Here is an 18,593-nt window from a genome sequence, read left to right on the forward strand (position 1 = left end):
GAGAGGGGAGTTTTGGGACATGAATGAACTGAGTTTATTAAACGTTTTGCCACAGGTTGTGGTCTATGGTTTGACTCAAGTTCAGAAAGGGTATGAAGAATATTGTCTAACAATTTATTATTGATTGATGCCATCTCTGTGGCACAATCTTCGTTAGAATCCTTACCTTCAACAGGGTGTCTTGGATGATTACAAGACTTAGAAATAAATGGGGTACAATCCTGCGAAACATTAGGAACAGGAGATTGTGTGATGGGACTTGAAAAATAATATGGAGAAGAAAACTGGCTAGCAAAAGAACTATGCCCTCTTTGATGGGTTTGAACATTTTGAGGGAATGTATCAGGTGGATCACGTCCAAACCTTTGTCCCAATTCAAAAACTAAATCAAAGTAATCAATTTTGGGGTCGCTTTCAAAAATAGCTGCACAAAATTCAGCAGCTTGCCCCCGCAAACACAAATATAAATTATTAATTCGCTGCTTGGCGGTCCAGCCTGCCTTATCTGCATCGCGAGAAAATTGTTGAAAGAAAACCTTCCAGCTCCCATTAACGCTATCATAAATAAGTGAAGTTGATGGTTTTGAACTTCTCTGACCAGTAAACCAAGATGATGAGGATTGCAAATTTCTTCTAAAGTACATGTGGTATCTCCACAGTTTGATCAAAAGTATTTCAAACAGCCATATTTCAAAAACATAAAACCCAATTTGACCTAACAGCAAATTCGCCTAGTCCTAAAACTTAAACCAATCACAGTGAAGGAATATAGGTAGAATATAAAATTCCAGGCCGAAAATACCTTCCTATACTTTATTGCATTCAGTGCAGAACAATTTGCAATTCTATGTGGGAATTTACTAATAATATGGAATTCAAAGCAGATAATAAAATTCCTAATTCCACCTTGAAATTTGATAGCAAGACAATTTACCAAAGAAAATCAAATATAGTCTATCCTGATTTCAATTCCTAAAATCAAGCAAAGTATCCAAACAGTTAGCCTATCTTTTTTTTTTTAATAAGGAACTTCCTTGGAAAATGGTTGAAAATAAGTATCCACCTATTTTATTTTAAACCAGAAAACAGAATAACTTCAAATTAGAAAATGTGGTGACTATACATAAAATATAACAATCACCAAACTATTGAATTAATGCTAAGTTATTAACAAGTGAAAGAAAACAAGCACAATTCAGCTTGGTCCATTCACTAACTGAGCCACGCCCGAGGCAAAAATTCACAAACAAAACACAGCAAAGAGCATGAAAATTCAGCACTCTGAATCACTAAAAAATGACACAAACAAAACATGGGAAAGAGACTAGAAAATCTATTCTGAAAATCGCAATTTTGCGCAATTTGGGAAATATTACAAGATTGATATCCAGAAATAGACTTGATATTTATGATCTCTCTAAAGTTGGACGGTAAAATTAATTCAGGTTTTTAATCCAAAGACCAAAAACAAATTGCATATAAAAGACAAGGATTGACTTGGGGCGTGTTGTACAAATGCTGTTAAAGGAAGATGGACTGACCATCTAACTCAACACAAGACACCACGTTCAAAGCCAATGTAAAAATAATGCTTTGCAAAATGTCAAAAATACAAATTTATTTGTGGAGTCTCACTCCCATGCAACACAAGCATTCAGAAATTTAATCAGAATATCACTATCATATCACAAGCAATACAAAATCAAAAGCACAATGTATTTTTGATCTTTTAAACACTCTAAATATATCCAATATCTACCCCCTTCCAAAAATTTATGAAGGAAGCAGAACACTCCCAAAACGCACTCAAAATAAATCAAAATGAAAATGAATGAATTGAAATCCAATGGGATACCAATTCGCGCAAAGTAAGGTTCGCAAGCGCCACTGTAGTAATTTTAGGGGTAATAAGTATATATATCCTGTGAGGGAAAAGGGGGAAAGTGGGAATAACAGAAGGAAACTTTAGATATACTCACCAGACAGGAGTTGGTGCAAGGCACGGTGAAAATAAAGATAAACCCAAAAGCAGGCTCAAAGAATGATGTTGCTGTGATGTATATTTGCTGTAGATAGTTGATATTGGTGTGATGTATAGTTGCTGCAGCTAGTTGAAACTCGAAGGGCGAACGGGCGAAGCAAAAGGTAGATAAGTGTAGAAACACAGACGTCCTCGTCTCGCACCGGTCGACTCTCCAAGTGATCATCAGATCCCTTGGCTGGCCTGACTATGCAGCTATGCTGAGACCTGAGTTGTGTACCCAAGCATGGATGAATGCACAGGGCTTGGGGGTTTGGGTCTATTGTTGTGTGCACACAACACAGCCTCTAGCCCATAGTACATGTGTATTCTATGCTCCAACCAAGGAGGCAGTTGCTCCAACCCATCCCACAGTACTACATGTATGTAGGGAGCAGTCGCGCGTGCCCCAGACTGTGGTACATTTTACCACACAAGATACTGTGATGTGATTGGATCTTACCTTATGAATAATGTATTTTTCTATTGAAATTCGTACGTCATAATTTGACCCCCATCGTCACTTCCGCTTAATTAAAGGCTGAAAGATGACGTCACCCGCACAGAAGAAGATTATGTCCTTGAAAGATTTTCGGTGAGTACTGTCAGATTAACGCTGAATTTTAATTCATTTACAAAAATAAATCAAAAGATCTAATGTTATATGGAATCTTGAGAAGTCTGGGTACAATATGAATTAATTTGTGTTTATAAAAAGTGAACAATTAGGAAGCAAACGACTTGCGAAAACTCAAAACTATTGCCATCGTCGTGAGCTAAACATGTAGGCTAGATTACATGTAAATCTCCATCTGCTACCATTTGAGACCTCGTATTAATAATCACGCCAGACATTTGGGCGAGAGTTTCTCTGAAATTTCGACGCCTACCGGTACCGAGATCTCGGCAGGCATGAAAAGAACTAACCCACGGGGCTCCGGCCCGCGGGCCGAACAACAACAACAACAACCCCTGGGTTAGGAAAGAACTAGATATAGTCCCTATAACGTTTAGGCTAGACGTTGTCTGGGATCTATCGCGCATCCATATTGACTCTAAGTCTAACTGTTATAGAAAGACATTCACTCCATTAACCCGTTCCCTTCTTTGAATTCACATATCAATAGGACCGGAGCCTAGTCCTTGATTTTTTAATTTTATAAAGATGTTTCATTTCCCAAAGCCAAGGCAAAGTCCAAACTTCTTTCTAGTTCTTTTCATGTTTTTTTTTATTTTTCTAAACTTGAAAGTTAATAATAGGCTTACATAGTACAGGTTTTGGTACAACTTTTCTACCTCTTATCCTATCTATTATCTAGCTTAGGTTTATAGACCTAGACTAAACTTAGCCTTAGGCCTACAACAAAGCGACCTCCTGTATAATCTATATAGGCCTAGTATTATTTCAGTCACTGAGTCAGGGTCTAAGTTAAGGATTTATTTATTGGAGGTTAGCTTTTGTTTGGCCTAACGTGTAGATTTTCCATCGGGGCATTTGTCGTCAGAGCAAATGTCATGAAACCATTTTAAAAACCCTGGGTCAAGACAGCTTTAGTTTAGATCTAACACTTGTATGATTCAATAACATTGAAATTTCGCAGAATGGTAGGTTTAACAAAAATGAAATTTAAATCTACTTTTGATGTAGATCTAGATCTACTTACATTTAGTTCCAGATCTATGTACGTCAGAGTCTATGTCTGATTAGATCTAGATATATACGCTATAGTCCAAGTGTTATGTGTGGTTTTTTTTTTTTTACAATAGCTTGTATTGCTGACATTTCTGTCTGTGTGTATTGTTCTATTCAACAGACATAGAACATGATGCTGCTTCACATCCTCTTTTAGAGACTCGAGGATTACAAGACCGAATTAAGCTGCAGGACCCTCCTGATTCAAAAAGGTAAAAAAAAACAATAATCATCCTATCTATCAAACTGAATGACTTCATGTATTTACAGACCAAATGACTTTATCAAAAAATGAGTCCAGATGTCAATGATTTCATTGTCCTAAAAGGGTTATATTAAAATCCATTTCAAATTTCAATACCCATGTTCAATAATTTACAAGATAATTGTTTAGTAAACTCTTTTTAGTGTCAATACACAAATCAACTCATAGATTTTGGCATCATTGGCATCTGAAGTCATTAATTTTAGCCATGCCTTATTTCGGTGCAAATCAAAATCTACATCTCTGCAAAGAATACATACTGACTATCTAAATATGAATATGGTATCAAATTATTTGGGAGAATATACTCTTTCTAGTGGTATATAATTATTATGTTGTTCATGACATATTTTAACCTTAAATTGGGGTTTTGTGAGGTGTCCTTTTTTTTTTGGGGGGGGGGGGCTCACATGGTAGACCAAGATCTAAGTTGTATTGACTAAATGAAAATAAAATCAGCTCAGAGACTATATAGGATGGAGTCGTATTGACAAGCTCCATTTTAATTTTCACCTGTCATGTTTTCAGGGGACAATTAATATCACCTACCGGTAGATCTAGCTTGTCAAAATTAAATAAGAAAATCAGAATATACTAGGCTAAGCAAGTGGAAAATCATATGTAATCAACTTATTTGCTTCCTACCCACTCATGAATCCTTCAATCCACACCAGATTTTGTAAAGGTGACTCATTCGGCTTGTGGTTTCATTAAACTTTTATACATATTTTTTTATTTTTTTAATTTTTTATGATGGCTTGATTGAATTGCTAACATTTCTGTCGTTTTTTTTTTTTTTTTTTCAACAGATATGGAACATGACTCTGCTTCACATCCTCTGTTTTAGAGACTCAAGAAATACAAGACAAAATTAAGGGTTTGCTTTTTAATTCCAATAATAATTTTCTGGAGGAAGAATTAGGGAATAATGCATTGACAATATGCCAAACATCCTATATCAAACTGAATTACTGCATGTATTTACAATAGAGTATTGTAACCACTCCCCCCCCCCCCACACTACTGACCAAACAAAACCCATAAACAATTTAAGAGGGATAGGGTTATTTTAGGGGTAATTATACTTGCTTATTGTAGCAGTAGTTTTTACAATTATGGATGTAGATAATGATAATGTTTATAATAATAATACTTAGAATAATAAATTTATTTCAATGACATAACAGGAATTATAAATAAAAATTAAGCAATACAATATGTACAGGTAATTGTGTAACAATTTTGGCAATGAAGAATTTTTTACAAAAATAATGATCAATGAATTCGGGGGGTGGGGGGGGGGCATGTGACATTGCATCTGTGTTGTGAGGACAGTAGTCTCTTTCACACCATTTCATCTTAAGCAGATGGGAACGAGCTCTGATCAAAATTTGATCTTTAAACTCAAGAGGAAAATAATTGTTACCTGATTTATGTATTTGGAATAAAATGAATTGAAATAATAATTTTGTCATTGTCACTGAATTAACAAGTCTTCTATAATTCTTTTTAGCTGAGAGTTTAGGTGAATCAAGTTATTTGAGGAGACACTGGAAGTACTAGTAGAATTAATGGACGAGCAAAAGTGAACAAGCAGCATAAGTTTAAGAGTAATGAGACCTACATTTTGCAGCCATGGATCAAGGTTGGAGGGGGTGGTAGTTGCAGGTTTTCTCTGTAAAAATCACCCCCATTAAAAAACATAACAAATAATATATAAAGATATTTAAAAAAAATGAATAAATTTGAAAATGAAATAGAAAACAATCCTTTTGAGAACCAGGACCTTTAAGGTGGAGGGCAAAAGACCCCCCCCCCCCTTAAAGAATTTTTGATCCATGGCTGTTATGTAGATGTGATAGAGAATTTCTAAATATATATGTTTTTTTAAATGAGAAAGATACATAGGTGATTTCAAGTTTGCTGTTGAACTTTTGGTGTGGCGTCTTCCAAGTTTTACATCATCACAGCACCAAAATTACAATCAAATTGATTCATAGATTCATCTCACTTGATGTTGAGCTATTAATGTGATTTGGATTATTTTTGTAAACTCACATTAGGTTTTGGAGGAAAGAAGAACTAAATTGTGCTACGAACACCAACGCCAAAGTTGGAATCACCCAGTGTATTTTCTTTTTTTAATGAATTGCGAGAAGAGCTGAGAGGTGGAAAATATAAGAGAAAGAGTTGTGTGTGTGGTTTAATAATGAGAGTGCGATATGGCAAAGAGAGAGCTGAAGAGAGATTAAAAGAATAGATAATGTATTATAATAATAATGTGAAGGGGCATAGGGTGCACAAGAGAGTGGACAGAGCCACTTGACAATTTACCCACAAGGAGAAACCATAAAGGGCCATTTTATTCTTTATCTATTTTGAGAGGCGGGGATAAATGAGGGAGAAACAATTTATAAAGAGTGGGGAAGAGGAATAAGATGAATAGAGATGACTTATAAAGACAAAGATTAGGCCAATCAGAGTGTGTGTGTGTGTGTGTGGGGGGGGGGGGCAAAGCCGATCAGTGCGCCCCCCCCCAATTTGACAGGCTCAATTAAAAATTGTAATGTAAAGTGTGTCCCCCTTCTGAAAGTGAAGACCCCCCTTTTTTTTTTGCTTTTCAAATTTTTCCTTGGGAAAATGTGCCCCCCTTTGGAAAAATCCTAGATCCGCCCTGCCTGAAACTGATGAAGTTTGGTAATGACATGTCACTTATCTGTGCTCTTAAAAAGAGTGAACACAAAGAAATTAGATTACCCCCCCCCTGCAAAAAAAAGAATTAAATTATCATTATCAATAATTGGAAAGGCTTAGCGTAAAAAACACACTATTAATTACAGAAAATAAATAGGTTCTAATTAAATCCAATCCTATTTTCTAAGGAAATTTTGGATTCAGAATTTGTTTTTACTATATCATTACTAACGATTACACTGCGATGTGAAACATGCCTCTAGTGATTCTGATCTGGAGAACAGCAGAGAAAGGTCGTATTTTCTTTTTAAATGAAAGAATCAAATTACAAAACCAGTAAGTGAAACGTTCAAACTGAAATACATTGTTATTTTTTATATTGGCGTATTGTTATTGTGAAATAAACTAGTTCGTAAATATCTTCCCCTTTCATTTACACCGATGTAAAAAAGAAGATAAAAACAGGCTGATTCACCCCCCCCCCCCCATCTCCAGGTTAAACAAGATTAAGAAAAGTGTCAGGCTGCGGTGCTAGTGTACGTTGCATGTAAACTGCATTCTATACACGGATTGAAAAACGATGCATGCATGGTGACTCATTGTAGTGAGGAACGCTGATTGGTCAATAGTAGTAAGAAGTAGATTAATCACGTGATGAATATATTAAATTTCATGAATAATTAACACAAAGTTGACCTCGCTCAATGCGCATGCGTGACGCTGATCTCCACTTTCTGCTTCGTCATATAAAGAGTCTATTGGGATGTGTGGAGCAGCGAACTGATGAATTATTCATGTATATGCAAATGGGGCTTAGGATTTGCCCAAATGTCTCCGACAAAATGGCGGAGCTTCGGGGGCCTGACTTTAAGACAGCAATGTATTCTGCATTTAGATGCTATTTTGCCAGGGAGTGTTTAGCAACCGAGCGAGAAAAAAAAAAAAAAAAAAAAAAAAAAAAAAAAAAAAAAATCGAATTTTGATAGTAAAAACTTTGATTTTAGAGCACTTGACTACATGAATAGAATACTGCATTTATATACGCATATAGGGCCTATATTATATCTGCCTTTTCCTTTTATTGTGGTCGATTTTTTTTTTTTTGGGGGGGGGGGGTCAGTCCCCAAAGCCCCCCCCCCCTTAAAACAGCGCCTGGATCGAATGCTGGATTGGAAATGATCAAAGATGTGTAATCGGTGAATTCTAATGGAAAATCTTTGATAACAAAATCAGAAAGTAAGAAAATCGGTCAAAATTACATATAAAGATCATTAAAGAACAAGTCCACCCCAACAAAAGGTTTATTTGAATAAAAAGAGAAAAATCCAACAATTATAACACCAAACATTTCATCGAAATCTGATGTAAAATAAGAAAGTTATGACATTTTTAAGTTTCACTCACTGGTTATATGCGCATCTCGGTCGGTATGCAAATGAGGTAATTTATGACATCACTCACTCATTATTTTTTATTGTATTATATGAAATATGAAATATTCTAATTATCTTCTCATTATCTTGTGAAACAAAGTTTTATTTCTCCCTCAACATGTGGTACTAATTGGTAAACATTTTATGGTTCAGTCAAGTTGGTCGTAAAATCTGTAAAAATTGAAATATTGGATAATTCAAACAATAAAAAAAAATAGTGAGTGATCGAGGGACATCATCGATTCTCTCATTTGCATGTGACTAAATTGTGCATATAACTATTTTGTGAAAGAAAAGCGAAACTTTAACATATCACAACTTTCTTATTTTACATATGAAATTTTCAGCATTATGCTTGTCTGATTTTTCTTTGTTGATTCAAATCGACATTTTTCTGAGGTGGACTTGAACTTTAATAGGATATAGGCCTTAAAATGGTTTTGAGAATACATTCGGTTATAATATTATATAGCTAGAGAAGGCGGGTTGGAGCCCTGTTGGAGCGTCGTGGCCCAGTGGATTAGTCTCCGGACTTTGAAACAGAGGGTCGTGGGTAAATCCCAGCCATGGCGTAATTTCCTTCAGCAAGGAATTCATCCGAAGACGGTGCTGCACTCGACCCAGGTGAGATAAATGGGTACCGGCAGGAGGTACTTCCTCAAAAAGCTGTGTGCACCTGAATAGGGTAGCCTAGCTTAGCCGGGTAGTAGGGCCCGCTGGGAAAACAGTTTTTGGAACTGAAGTGGCTTACCTGGGTAAATATATACCGTTATCATTATTATTATTACATGGTCTACATGACTCTTTCTCATCTCAATGTCTTGGCTTATTGTGTATTTCTCCTCTTCTCGTTTTTTGCAAGATAAATTAGCAGATGGTGATTGAAGACAATCGAGGATAAGTAAGGAAGGGGAGAGAAAATAAAAAGAGAAAGACAAGGGAAGGAAATAGATGGGGGTAGGGTGGGCTTGGGGGTGCTGATCCCCGAAATGTTTACGACCAAGGAAAAAAGAGAAAATGGAAGAAAAGGAACTGAAAAGGGTGAAATAATACTTTTTAAATGTTATGTCAAAATATAACACAAAATTTGATTTTTGTAATAAAAATTTCGAAATTTTTGCTCGATCGCTCCCTTGCAACTTTTTATGAATTTTGCCCCGAGCGCAGTGCGCCACGCTCAAAGTTTTTGGCTCATTACGCCTCTGGCTCCTCCTGCACTCCTTTTGTATTCATTGATTTTATGTAGGTTCAATTATTTTTTTATGATAAGATCCAGTCTTAATATTGAAAATAATGATGTATTTCGACATTATAAAATTCAAATTTTCTGATAGATTTTGACATAATATTCTGATAGTAATATCACATTCGCCCTTCTCGCTTTCCTTAATTTTCTCGTTTTCTTTCTTGGTCGTATTTTTTTTTGGGGGGCAAGCCCCCCCCCCCCCCCAATCTGTACGCCACTGTGTGGTACATATTAATATGGGCAATTCCAGGTTTTGTTGGCATTATTTAGGACGCGATAGCAAACATTTCAATTCATAACATTAAAACAGGTCTACTAACTTCACCTCAAAAATAATATTACGCCTGCTGAGAAAGATATGTCAAACTTAACTTTACCAAACTTCATTATTCTTCTATTGTTTGTAGCGCTAGCAGCATGTGAGGTGAGTAAAAAATGAGGAGAATAGAAGAAGTGGTAGGGATGAACATGAGAGTGTAAAACTCCAGTTAAACTTAAGATCCCGCGATTCCAAATAAATCCGCGATCGATGATGCGCTGATTTGGAGCTCGAGCGCAGAGTGAGCTGAGCGGCAGCGACCCCTCGAGAAGCAGAGAGCTTCCCGTTGGCGTTGACTCTTCCTCTAGCCTAGGTTACGCCTAAATTTACTGGTTCGCGAAGCTGCGAAGCGGAGTTCGGCTAAATTTGGTAACAGAAAGGTTAATAGACAACACTATGAAAGTGTGAATGTGAACTATATATACTGGTACGCATTCTTAAATAGTACCGGTATTAGCTGAAAGTAAGATCGGGTTTTTTTTTATTTAGAATTTAATTTTAATTTAGATTTCTAGACTTTAATTCTAGAGACTTAGAGTAGATCGACTACTGACTAGTTCTACTTCTATTTCTAACGTTTGTTAGACTTCATTTTTTAAACCTATTTTTCATATGCTATATAATTTCAAATTCTTTCAGAATATGCACATATAAATAAATGATACCAATAATATTAAAAGAACAACACCACTTTCACCCAGCCCCCTCTCGATGTTTTGTTTTCTGCAAAAAACATGAAAAAGGGGATCTTTGTTATTATAGCTTTAAGCTTCTACTATCATTGAACTTGCAAATCTAGATCTAGTGATTGATTACCAAATCTGGTATATTGTGAAAGTTTACTCCTTGCTATATCTTGAGAAAAAAACAGAGATATTTTGTTTTTACTGGTTTTGAATCTTAGGCACCTGATCAAAATAATTTTTTTTTTTAAATCTAAAAATTCATCCAATGAAATTTTTTCATTTTTATATTCTAATCACCATCACTTTTAACCATCATCATCATCACCACCATCATTACCATCATCACCATCATCACCATCATCACAGATTCACCATCATCATTAACAACACCATCATTATCAACATTATCATTATCATCTTCATCATCATCATCAACACCATCATCGACATCATCATTTTATCATCATCATCATCACCATCATCATCAACAAGAACACCAACATCAACAACAACGACACCATCATCATCAACAACATCATTAACATCATCATCATCATTATCATCTTCATCATCATCATCATCATCAATCACCACAACCATCATTATCATCACTTTCTTGATCACCTTCATGATGCTTTACAACCTATCAGTGAAATTGAATTCCTTATTTACTTGATTACAGGGTGAGTTTGACAATGTCCGATGCAAGTGTATATGCCCTGCAGAGCCGGACATCAAGAGAGATTTAGACATCCAGGTTGTGACTGTATCATTGGCTGAAGAATGGTAAATTCACTAAGTACTCAATATTTGATGGCAAGTCTACCCTAACATAAATACCGGTAATATATTTTTAATTAAGTGATGAAAATCAACTAAGCACTACACTGAAATCAGTTTAAATATTTAGGCACGTTTTGCTTAGTTCATCAAAATAGAGAATGAAGGTGCTGTTGATGTCACTCACACTCAATATTTCTTATAATTGTATTTGATTTATTTGTATGAAATATTTGATTTGTTTTCTTCGAATAATGTAAATCATGCTTTGATTCTTTCTTGGGCATGTGAAATTGTCTCAATTTAATTCAATATGTTTTAATAAAGAGCTTCTATAATTTGAAATTTGCATAAACTAATATATTTCATATTACATATGCATGTCAAAAATTAGAAATTCCAGAGGGGGATATCCCATCTGCCCTCACCCCTTGGATTATTGTCGATGCATGTATCCCATCTATACCATTTTGTTTGGGGGTGGGGGGGGGGGGGGGAAGCAGGGGGCGTGTGTTACTGTGTTGGGGGAAAAGGGGTATGGTGAGGTGCATCCAGAAACATTTCTGGGAAGGACTAACAAAGTATGTTCTGCTTGCATTTTTGTCTTGCCTGCATAGCAGAGCGAGACTATAGGCGCCGCTTTTCCGACGGCGGCGGCGACGGCAGCGGCGGCGTCAACATCAAATCTTAACCTAAGGTTAAGTTTTTGAAATGACATCATAACTTAGAAAGTATATGGACCTAGTTCATGAAACTTGGACATAAGGTTAATCAAGTATTACTGAACATCCTGCCTGAGTTTCAGGTCACATGACCAAGGTCAAAGGTCATTTAGGGTCAATGAACTTAGACCATGTTGGGAAAATTATTTTCAAAATCTTAACCGAAGGTTAAGTTTTTGAAATGACATCATAACTTAGAAAGTATATGGACCTAGTTCATGAAACTTGGGCATAAGGTTAATCAAGTATTAGTGAACATCCTGCTCGAGTTTCAGGTCACGTGACCAAGGTCAAAGGTCATTTAGGGTCAATGAACTTTGGTCAAGTTGGGGGTATTTGTTGAATTACTATCATAACTTTGAAAATTTATGGATCTAGTCCATGAAACTTGGACATAAGGTTAATCAAGTATTAGTGAACATCCTGCCTGAGTTTCAGGTCGCATGACCAAGGTCAAAGGTCATTTAGGGTCAATGAACTTTGGCCAAGTTGGGGGTATTTGTTGAATTACCATCATAACTTTGAAAATTTATGGATTTAGTTCATGAAACTTAGACTAAGCCTGAGTCGAATCGATTTTAAAATCGGTGTTCGATCGATGTCATCGAGCGCTGGTGCAGATTTTGCAAAATCGGTGCATCGAAAAAAAAAGAAAAAAAAAATACGTCGGCCGGCCGATTCGTTTGGTTCACACAATCAATCATAAAAATAAACAGAAATGTCCAACTTGACTACTAGTACTACTTACTTGATTTGTATTCCCCCCAAAATGAAACCGATTGTGTAATTATGATGCCTATTCACCATTAATTTGAAGTTTATTTCGATCATAGTTCGAGTCTTACTCGTCTGCTCGTGCCGAGATAATTTATGCACGATGAATTCATGAATGGAAATCATCGATCGTGCAGCGCATGCGCTGTACTGTGCTTTAATCAAAACAGAAAATGGCCGGAAAATTGACGCAATCAACGTAAAATAAACCTTGCTATCATGATTCATGAACAATATTAATATCATGACCATAGAACATTATTTAATCGTAATATTTAACAATAATTTGCATATGATAATCATTAATATGAATTTAGAGCTTGATGTGAAACGTTTGTATTTCGTTTCAATTTTCAATGACGGACATCACATGACGATCGACTTGAGCGAGTGCACTTGTCTTTAAAAAAATTATCACGTCAGGATTGATTCTTGAACATTGTCAACATGCAGAAACTTTTTCAAGATCGTAATATCTCCATATAATAACATTTTACATGACAAAACAGAGTAAATTGCGTGATATTTTTTTTTCCATCAATTTGAAGCTAATTTGTGCCCAACTTTGGGCTCTGATTTTCATTAATGGAAAATATGTCCTACGTCAACGAACGCGCATGCGCATTGTGCTTCTTTTTCTCGGAGCTAGCTAGCTCTGGAGACGTCCAGGCCAGAGATGGAATAAAAATAAAAAATAATGCCAGTATAATACTATAAATACTTCCATATGAACATGACATGCTTTGCTGACATTGTCAATATCTTTAATATGGCCATAAAATCTTATTAAATCGTAAAATAACATCCAATAATAATTAATATGAATTTAGTGCTCGATCCGAGACATATTTATTTCGATCGCATGCTCTTGTCTTGTGTCTAAAATTAAAAAAAAATATGGATTATCATATCAGGATTAATTCTCGAACATCGTCATTACTCATATTCCACAATCTTTCCTCACAATCGTTATATCAGCATTGAATACCAATTCAAATGACCATCCAGAGAAAATTATGTATTTATTCCCGTCAATTTGGAGCTCATTTTGGATCACAATCTCAGGCAAGTTACAGTGCTCCCGCTGGTTGCACTTTTTTGCTGGCGCTGGCCGGGGCTGCAGGCGGGGCTGGTGTGTGCGAGTCTGGACCGCGAATGCTAGTTGACCGAAAATCGTTCGGATCGAATCTGCGTGATTCATGTCTTTGATATTGTTTCATTTTAAACTTATATGTTGTCATCTGCAAATATCATTGTTGATGATATTTTGGGAAGAATTCTGCATTGGTCCCTGGCTTTTTTGTGTTTTGTGATCATGGAAAATACAAACGAACTTTGCTCTGTCATCTGCTTGTGCAACGCTCACCCAGCCAGCGCATACCGTGAGTGCATGCAATGCTGCATAGCGCATCGACGCGACGGCCGGAGCAAAAAAATATTGACTCGATTTTCCCCGCCGCGCCTTCAAAATTCGATTCATCGATGTTCGATCGAATTAAAACTGTCGAACACCGGTTTTCAAAATAATCGATATGACTCAGGCTTAACTTAGACATTAGGTTAATCAAGTACCACTGAATATCCTGTGCGAGTTTCAGGTCACATGACCTGATGACCATGGTCAATGGTCATTTAAGGTCAATGAACTTTGGCCGTGTTGGGGGTATATGTTAAATTACCATCCTAACTCTGAAAGTTTATGGATCTAGTTCATAAAACTTGGACATAAGAGTAATCAAGCATCACTGAACATCCCCTGTGAGTTTCAGGTCACAAAACCAAGTCAAAGGTCAGTTAAGGTCAATAAACTTAGGCCATGTTGGGGTAATTGTTGAAGTGCCATCATAACTTTGAAAGTTTATGGATAGAGTGAATGAAATGTGGACATGGGTGTAGTTGACAGTCTTAAGTCTCTGTTCAAATGCCATTTATGGTCAATGAATGTGGTATTATGTCATTATATGAATGATGTTTTTGTTAATGATTATTTTATAGTAGTTTTCAAAGTTAGCACTGCTGCTATATTAAATTGCGTAATGCAGGCGAGACTGCCAGAGGCGTTCCACTTGTTTTGTTATATATCATGAAAATTCTTCAACATACCTTTCCCTTTTTCCTTAGTTCTTGTGAGCTGGTAATGAAAAGAAATGAGAGTGACTGTCTGCGATGCGAATGCAAGTATGAAAGCCGGAACATCACCACCATTGAGGTACGTATGACGACAGCACTGGTCAAACAACCCAGGCTTTATAAGACTTTCAGCAATCTGCATGTTTATGTTTTATTAAAAAAAATTGCAGTCAGATAGGGGTGTGAAGTTTAAAGCTAGTAACCCATATCTGCAGGTTCGTTTCGCTGTAAATAGGCAGCAATAACTATCAAGTTTTGTGAAGAATGGACCTCTGACCCTTACCTTTGTCTAAGGACTTGAAACTTTGAGGCCTGGACAAATGTGGAAGAAGAGAAAAGATTTTTTTTTTGAGGGGGTGAAAAATGGTTCTAATAGCTAAGGATATCCCTTAAAAAACTATTAAAAAAAACACACTTCCAAGTTGCACATCACCATATGCCAAATATATGTGATTTCAATACAATAGGTATTAAAGAGAATTAGGAAAAATAGCCCCCCACATTGAGAAATTTTAATTTTTTAGTCTACTAATTTTTTTTCCACCATCAATTTTTGCATATATGACAGATTTCCTATCTAATATCTTGCAGGTTGTTATTTTCCTGATCATCGTCGTTGTGATTTGTCTTTTCATCTATCTGATCGCTCTCGCTTTCCTCGATCCCGAGATGTTTAGATCAAAACTCACAGAACCTCAGATGGAAGACACTCTCACCCCTCAACCAGTAAGATACATGAAACTTAGCTTTTAAAAAATAATGATAATTTTTAGGTAGAGTCCTATTTTTTTGTAGGTAAGGTGAGACTAATGTAGGATTCTGATACTGTTAATTTGCTGTGTTTGAAAGGTATTGAAATGTGAATTTATTGCAACCACTATACATAGGCATCAGTAGTCCAACATTCGTTCATCCAAAAATGTTTGCGATACAATTAATAAATACTACAAATTGTTTGTATCAAAATGATAGGATATCATCTCATTTCTCTGAAAAAAAAGAAAAGAAATAAGTCATGACCGTCAAAGCATTGTAATTTATGCTTCAGTGATCACATAAATTTCTTAAAATATGCATCGTCACATTGACTTATTCATAACCATTTATGCGTGACTGATCACTCTTTGCAGCTAAGAAAAAAAACAAAGGCTATTATTTCTCTTTCAAACAATATATAATTAGATTTTATAGTACCGTTAGCTAGGTCAGGATTTTTTGGTTAATTTCCGTCTTAGTTGATCTTCTTTTATATTGCTGGTACTATCATTTGTACTACCTGGTATTTAATCTAGTTATACTTTTTTTTTGGTTCAAATTTATGCAGTTTTATCAATTCCCTTCATGTATTATTTACCTTGTGCATTCGTTTGTAATTCATTCAGTCTAAAGCTGCAGGGAATTACTCTGTGTTTCATAAAGGACATTATAATTCCTTGGGACACTGCATGTTATCTCTTTTTAGTTTAAAAAAATGAAGTTGAAGTGGAACTTGAGATATGTGCTATCTATTGTTTCTCTTAATCCCATTCTCTTTATGATATTTTCTTAATCCCATTGTTTTAATCTCATTCTCTTAATCCTAGGATCTATCAAGCACAAGGCATTCATCATCCTACTTTGGCCGTGTGGGTAGTGCACAGAGAAGATGGAGATCACAGGTTCAGCAACAAAGGGAGAATATCTTCGATAGACACACAATTCTTAGCTGAAGGAACCAGTTCATCATGCAATTTCATCCCCAGTCCCACATACTGCTTTTCAGTGAAAGTTTGCAAATCATCAACATGTAATATGTAAGAGGACATTATTTCAGTGATATTTGTAAGCGAGTACTGTTTAAATCAATAATCTGTGTTTTCACATTCAAGTTAGCCTACTCGTTACCCTGCGCTAATTGCATCCGCAACTAAATTTGCAATTTACCTACCTGATTCGATTTCTCCAGTTAGTGCGAAATGATTCATATTTCTGGGAGAAGAGGTAATTAAATACAAATAGTTGTTTGCTGCGGAAAGTTGAACTTTTATTTCGGGTTCATTGTGTAAGGTGCACTATGTGCTGAATGAAATTTAATCAAAATGAAACATATGCTCTGAAACTGATGTTTTGAGAGAATTTAAGGGATCCATCTATTCAACGTAAACCAAACTGTACTGAGAATTCACATGTGAAAGGGTCATGTAGAAAGCTCAATCGTTTTATGATAATATTCACAAATGATGATGATAGGGAAGGAACATGATATATTTTTCTTTAGTATTTGGATGAAGAAAATATTTTCACCTGAAGCAGTTAATATCATCATCATGTTCAAAATTCTAATGCCAGATTTGTGGTTATTTTGTGTTGTGAATTGCTTATTGTCTTTTTTTTTATTTATGTCTTTACACATATCTCATGTTGGGATTCATTGTATTATACATTGTTTTATTTCTGTATAAAACCATACAGTTCAGATTTTACTTAATGCTCGCCCTATCTTAAGCTTTTGTAAGTCTGAAATTCATCGTTTGTCAAGTTTTCAATAATTTACAGATAAGATGAATAATGAGACATGTTTTGTTTAAAACATTCTATCTAAAATCTGATATTTCTTGGTAAAATTTACTATTGAAATGTCCGTATTATTTATGTTGGGTCCTCAACAAAAACAGAAAAACCTTATGTTTTTCATTTTGTTATAAAAAAAAAACATTTCTCTAGCATGGAATGAATTGAATACTTTAGGATCCCATCTTCATAGAGAGCTTTCTGATGTTGTATTTTTTTAAAGAAAAATAAACATGATTGAATTAATGTTCCGTAGAAAAAAGAAGAAGATACATTCACAAGAGATGACTCTAAAACTGATAAATACGTTAAAAAATACATATTAAACATTTTATATTATTCCAAAAATCAGTTAATAAAAGTGATTTAACGGTCACTCCACCATTGTAAAATTGGAGTACGAAATTAATATTCTAATATCATTCACATTAAATCTGTACAAAGCTTAAGGCAGTCTTTAAATGAAATATGTTTAAAAATATGTTTAAAAATGTCATTTGTAATATAGTTAAACAAAAGAAATATATTTATTACTGTTCTGTACATAATGTTAATTTATACATCAGATTTTCTATATTGTATAAATGAATAAAAAGCAATAAATATAATTGTTTACATTATTCATGTTCAAGTTTTACTTGTGATGTAGAGAACCTTACGTTTGATGATATTGATTTTTATGACAATGTTGGTCATATTAATATTTTGAATCAGATAATGCTGCTGTGGATGATAATTATGATGATGATATTGATGAAGATGATGATGGTGACGATGATGATGATGGTGATGATGATGGTGGTGATGATGATAATAGTGATGAAGATGATAATGATGGTGATGATGATGATAGTGGTGGTGATGATTATGATGATGATGGTGATGATGATGATGATGATGATTGTGATGATGATGGTGATAAAGATATTAATGATGATGATGGTCATGATGATGATGGTGGTGGTGACGATGATGATGATGGTGATGGTGATGGTGGTGATGATGATAATGGTGATGAAGATGATAATGATGGTGATGATGATGATGGTGGTGGTGATTATAATGATGATGATGATAATGATGATGATGATTGTGATGATGGTGATGATGATGGTGATAAAGATATTAATGATGATGATGGTCATGATGATGATGGTGGTGGTGGAGATGGTGATGATGATGATGGTGTTGTTGATGATGGTGGTGGTGGTGGAAATGGTGATGATGATGGTGGTGGTGATGATGATATTAATTATGATGATGATGATGGTGGTGGAGATG

The 18,593-nt window shown here is 35.3% G+C and overlaps 1 protein-coding gene across 1 annotated transcript; it reads left to right on the forward strand.

Annotated features, from left to right (window-relative positions):
* Nucleotides 1-9,619: 9,619 nt before the first annotated feature.
* On the forward strand, nt 9,620-17,920 carry LOC135157885 (transmembrane protein 9B-like). The gene is made up of 5 exons (XM_064115014.1): nt 9,620-9,775; nt 11,039-11,142; nt 14,754-14,841; nt 15,354-15,488; nt 16,346-17,920. The coding sequence occupies exons 1-5, from the start codon at nt 9,710-9,712 to the stop codon at nt 16,469-16,471; spliced, it is 519 nt and encodes a 172-aa protein (XP_063971084.1). The 5' UTR covers nt 9,620-9,709; the 3' UTR covers nt 16,472-17,920.
* The last annotated feature ends 673 nt before the right edge of the window (nt 17,921-18,593 follow it).

This window comes from Lytechinus pictus, unplaced genomic scaffold, assembly GCF_037042905.1.
Source record: "Lytechinus pictus isolate F3 Inbred unplaced genomic scaffold, Lp3.0 scaffold_20, whole genome shotgun sequence".
Taxonomy (NCBI): domain Eukaryota; kingdom Metazoa; phylum Echinodermata; class Echinoidea; order Temnopleuroida; family Toxopneustidae; genus Lytechinus; species Lytechinus pictus.

Excerpts from the sequence above, each read along its gene's own strand:
- LOC135157885 (XM_064115014.1), top strand. The coding sequence starts at position 9,710 with ATGTCAAACTTAACTTTACCAAACTTCATTATTCTTCTATTGTTTGTA. Across the intron at positions 11,143-14,753 it reads GTATCATTGGCTGAAGAATG|TTCTTGTGAGCTGGTAATGA; the intron begins GTAAATTCACTA and ends CTTTTTCCTTAG. Across the intron at positions 15,489-16,345 it reads ACACTCTCACCCCTCAACCA|GATCTATCAAGCACAAGGCA; the intron begins GTAAGATACATG and ends TCTTAATCCTAG.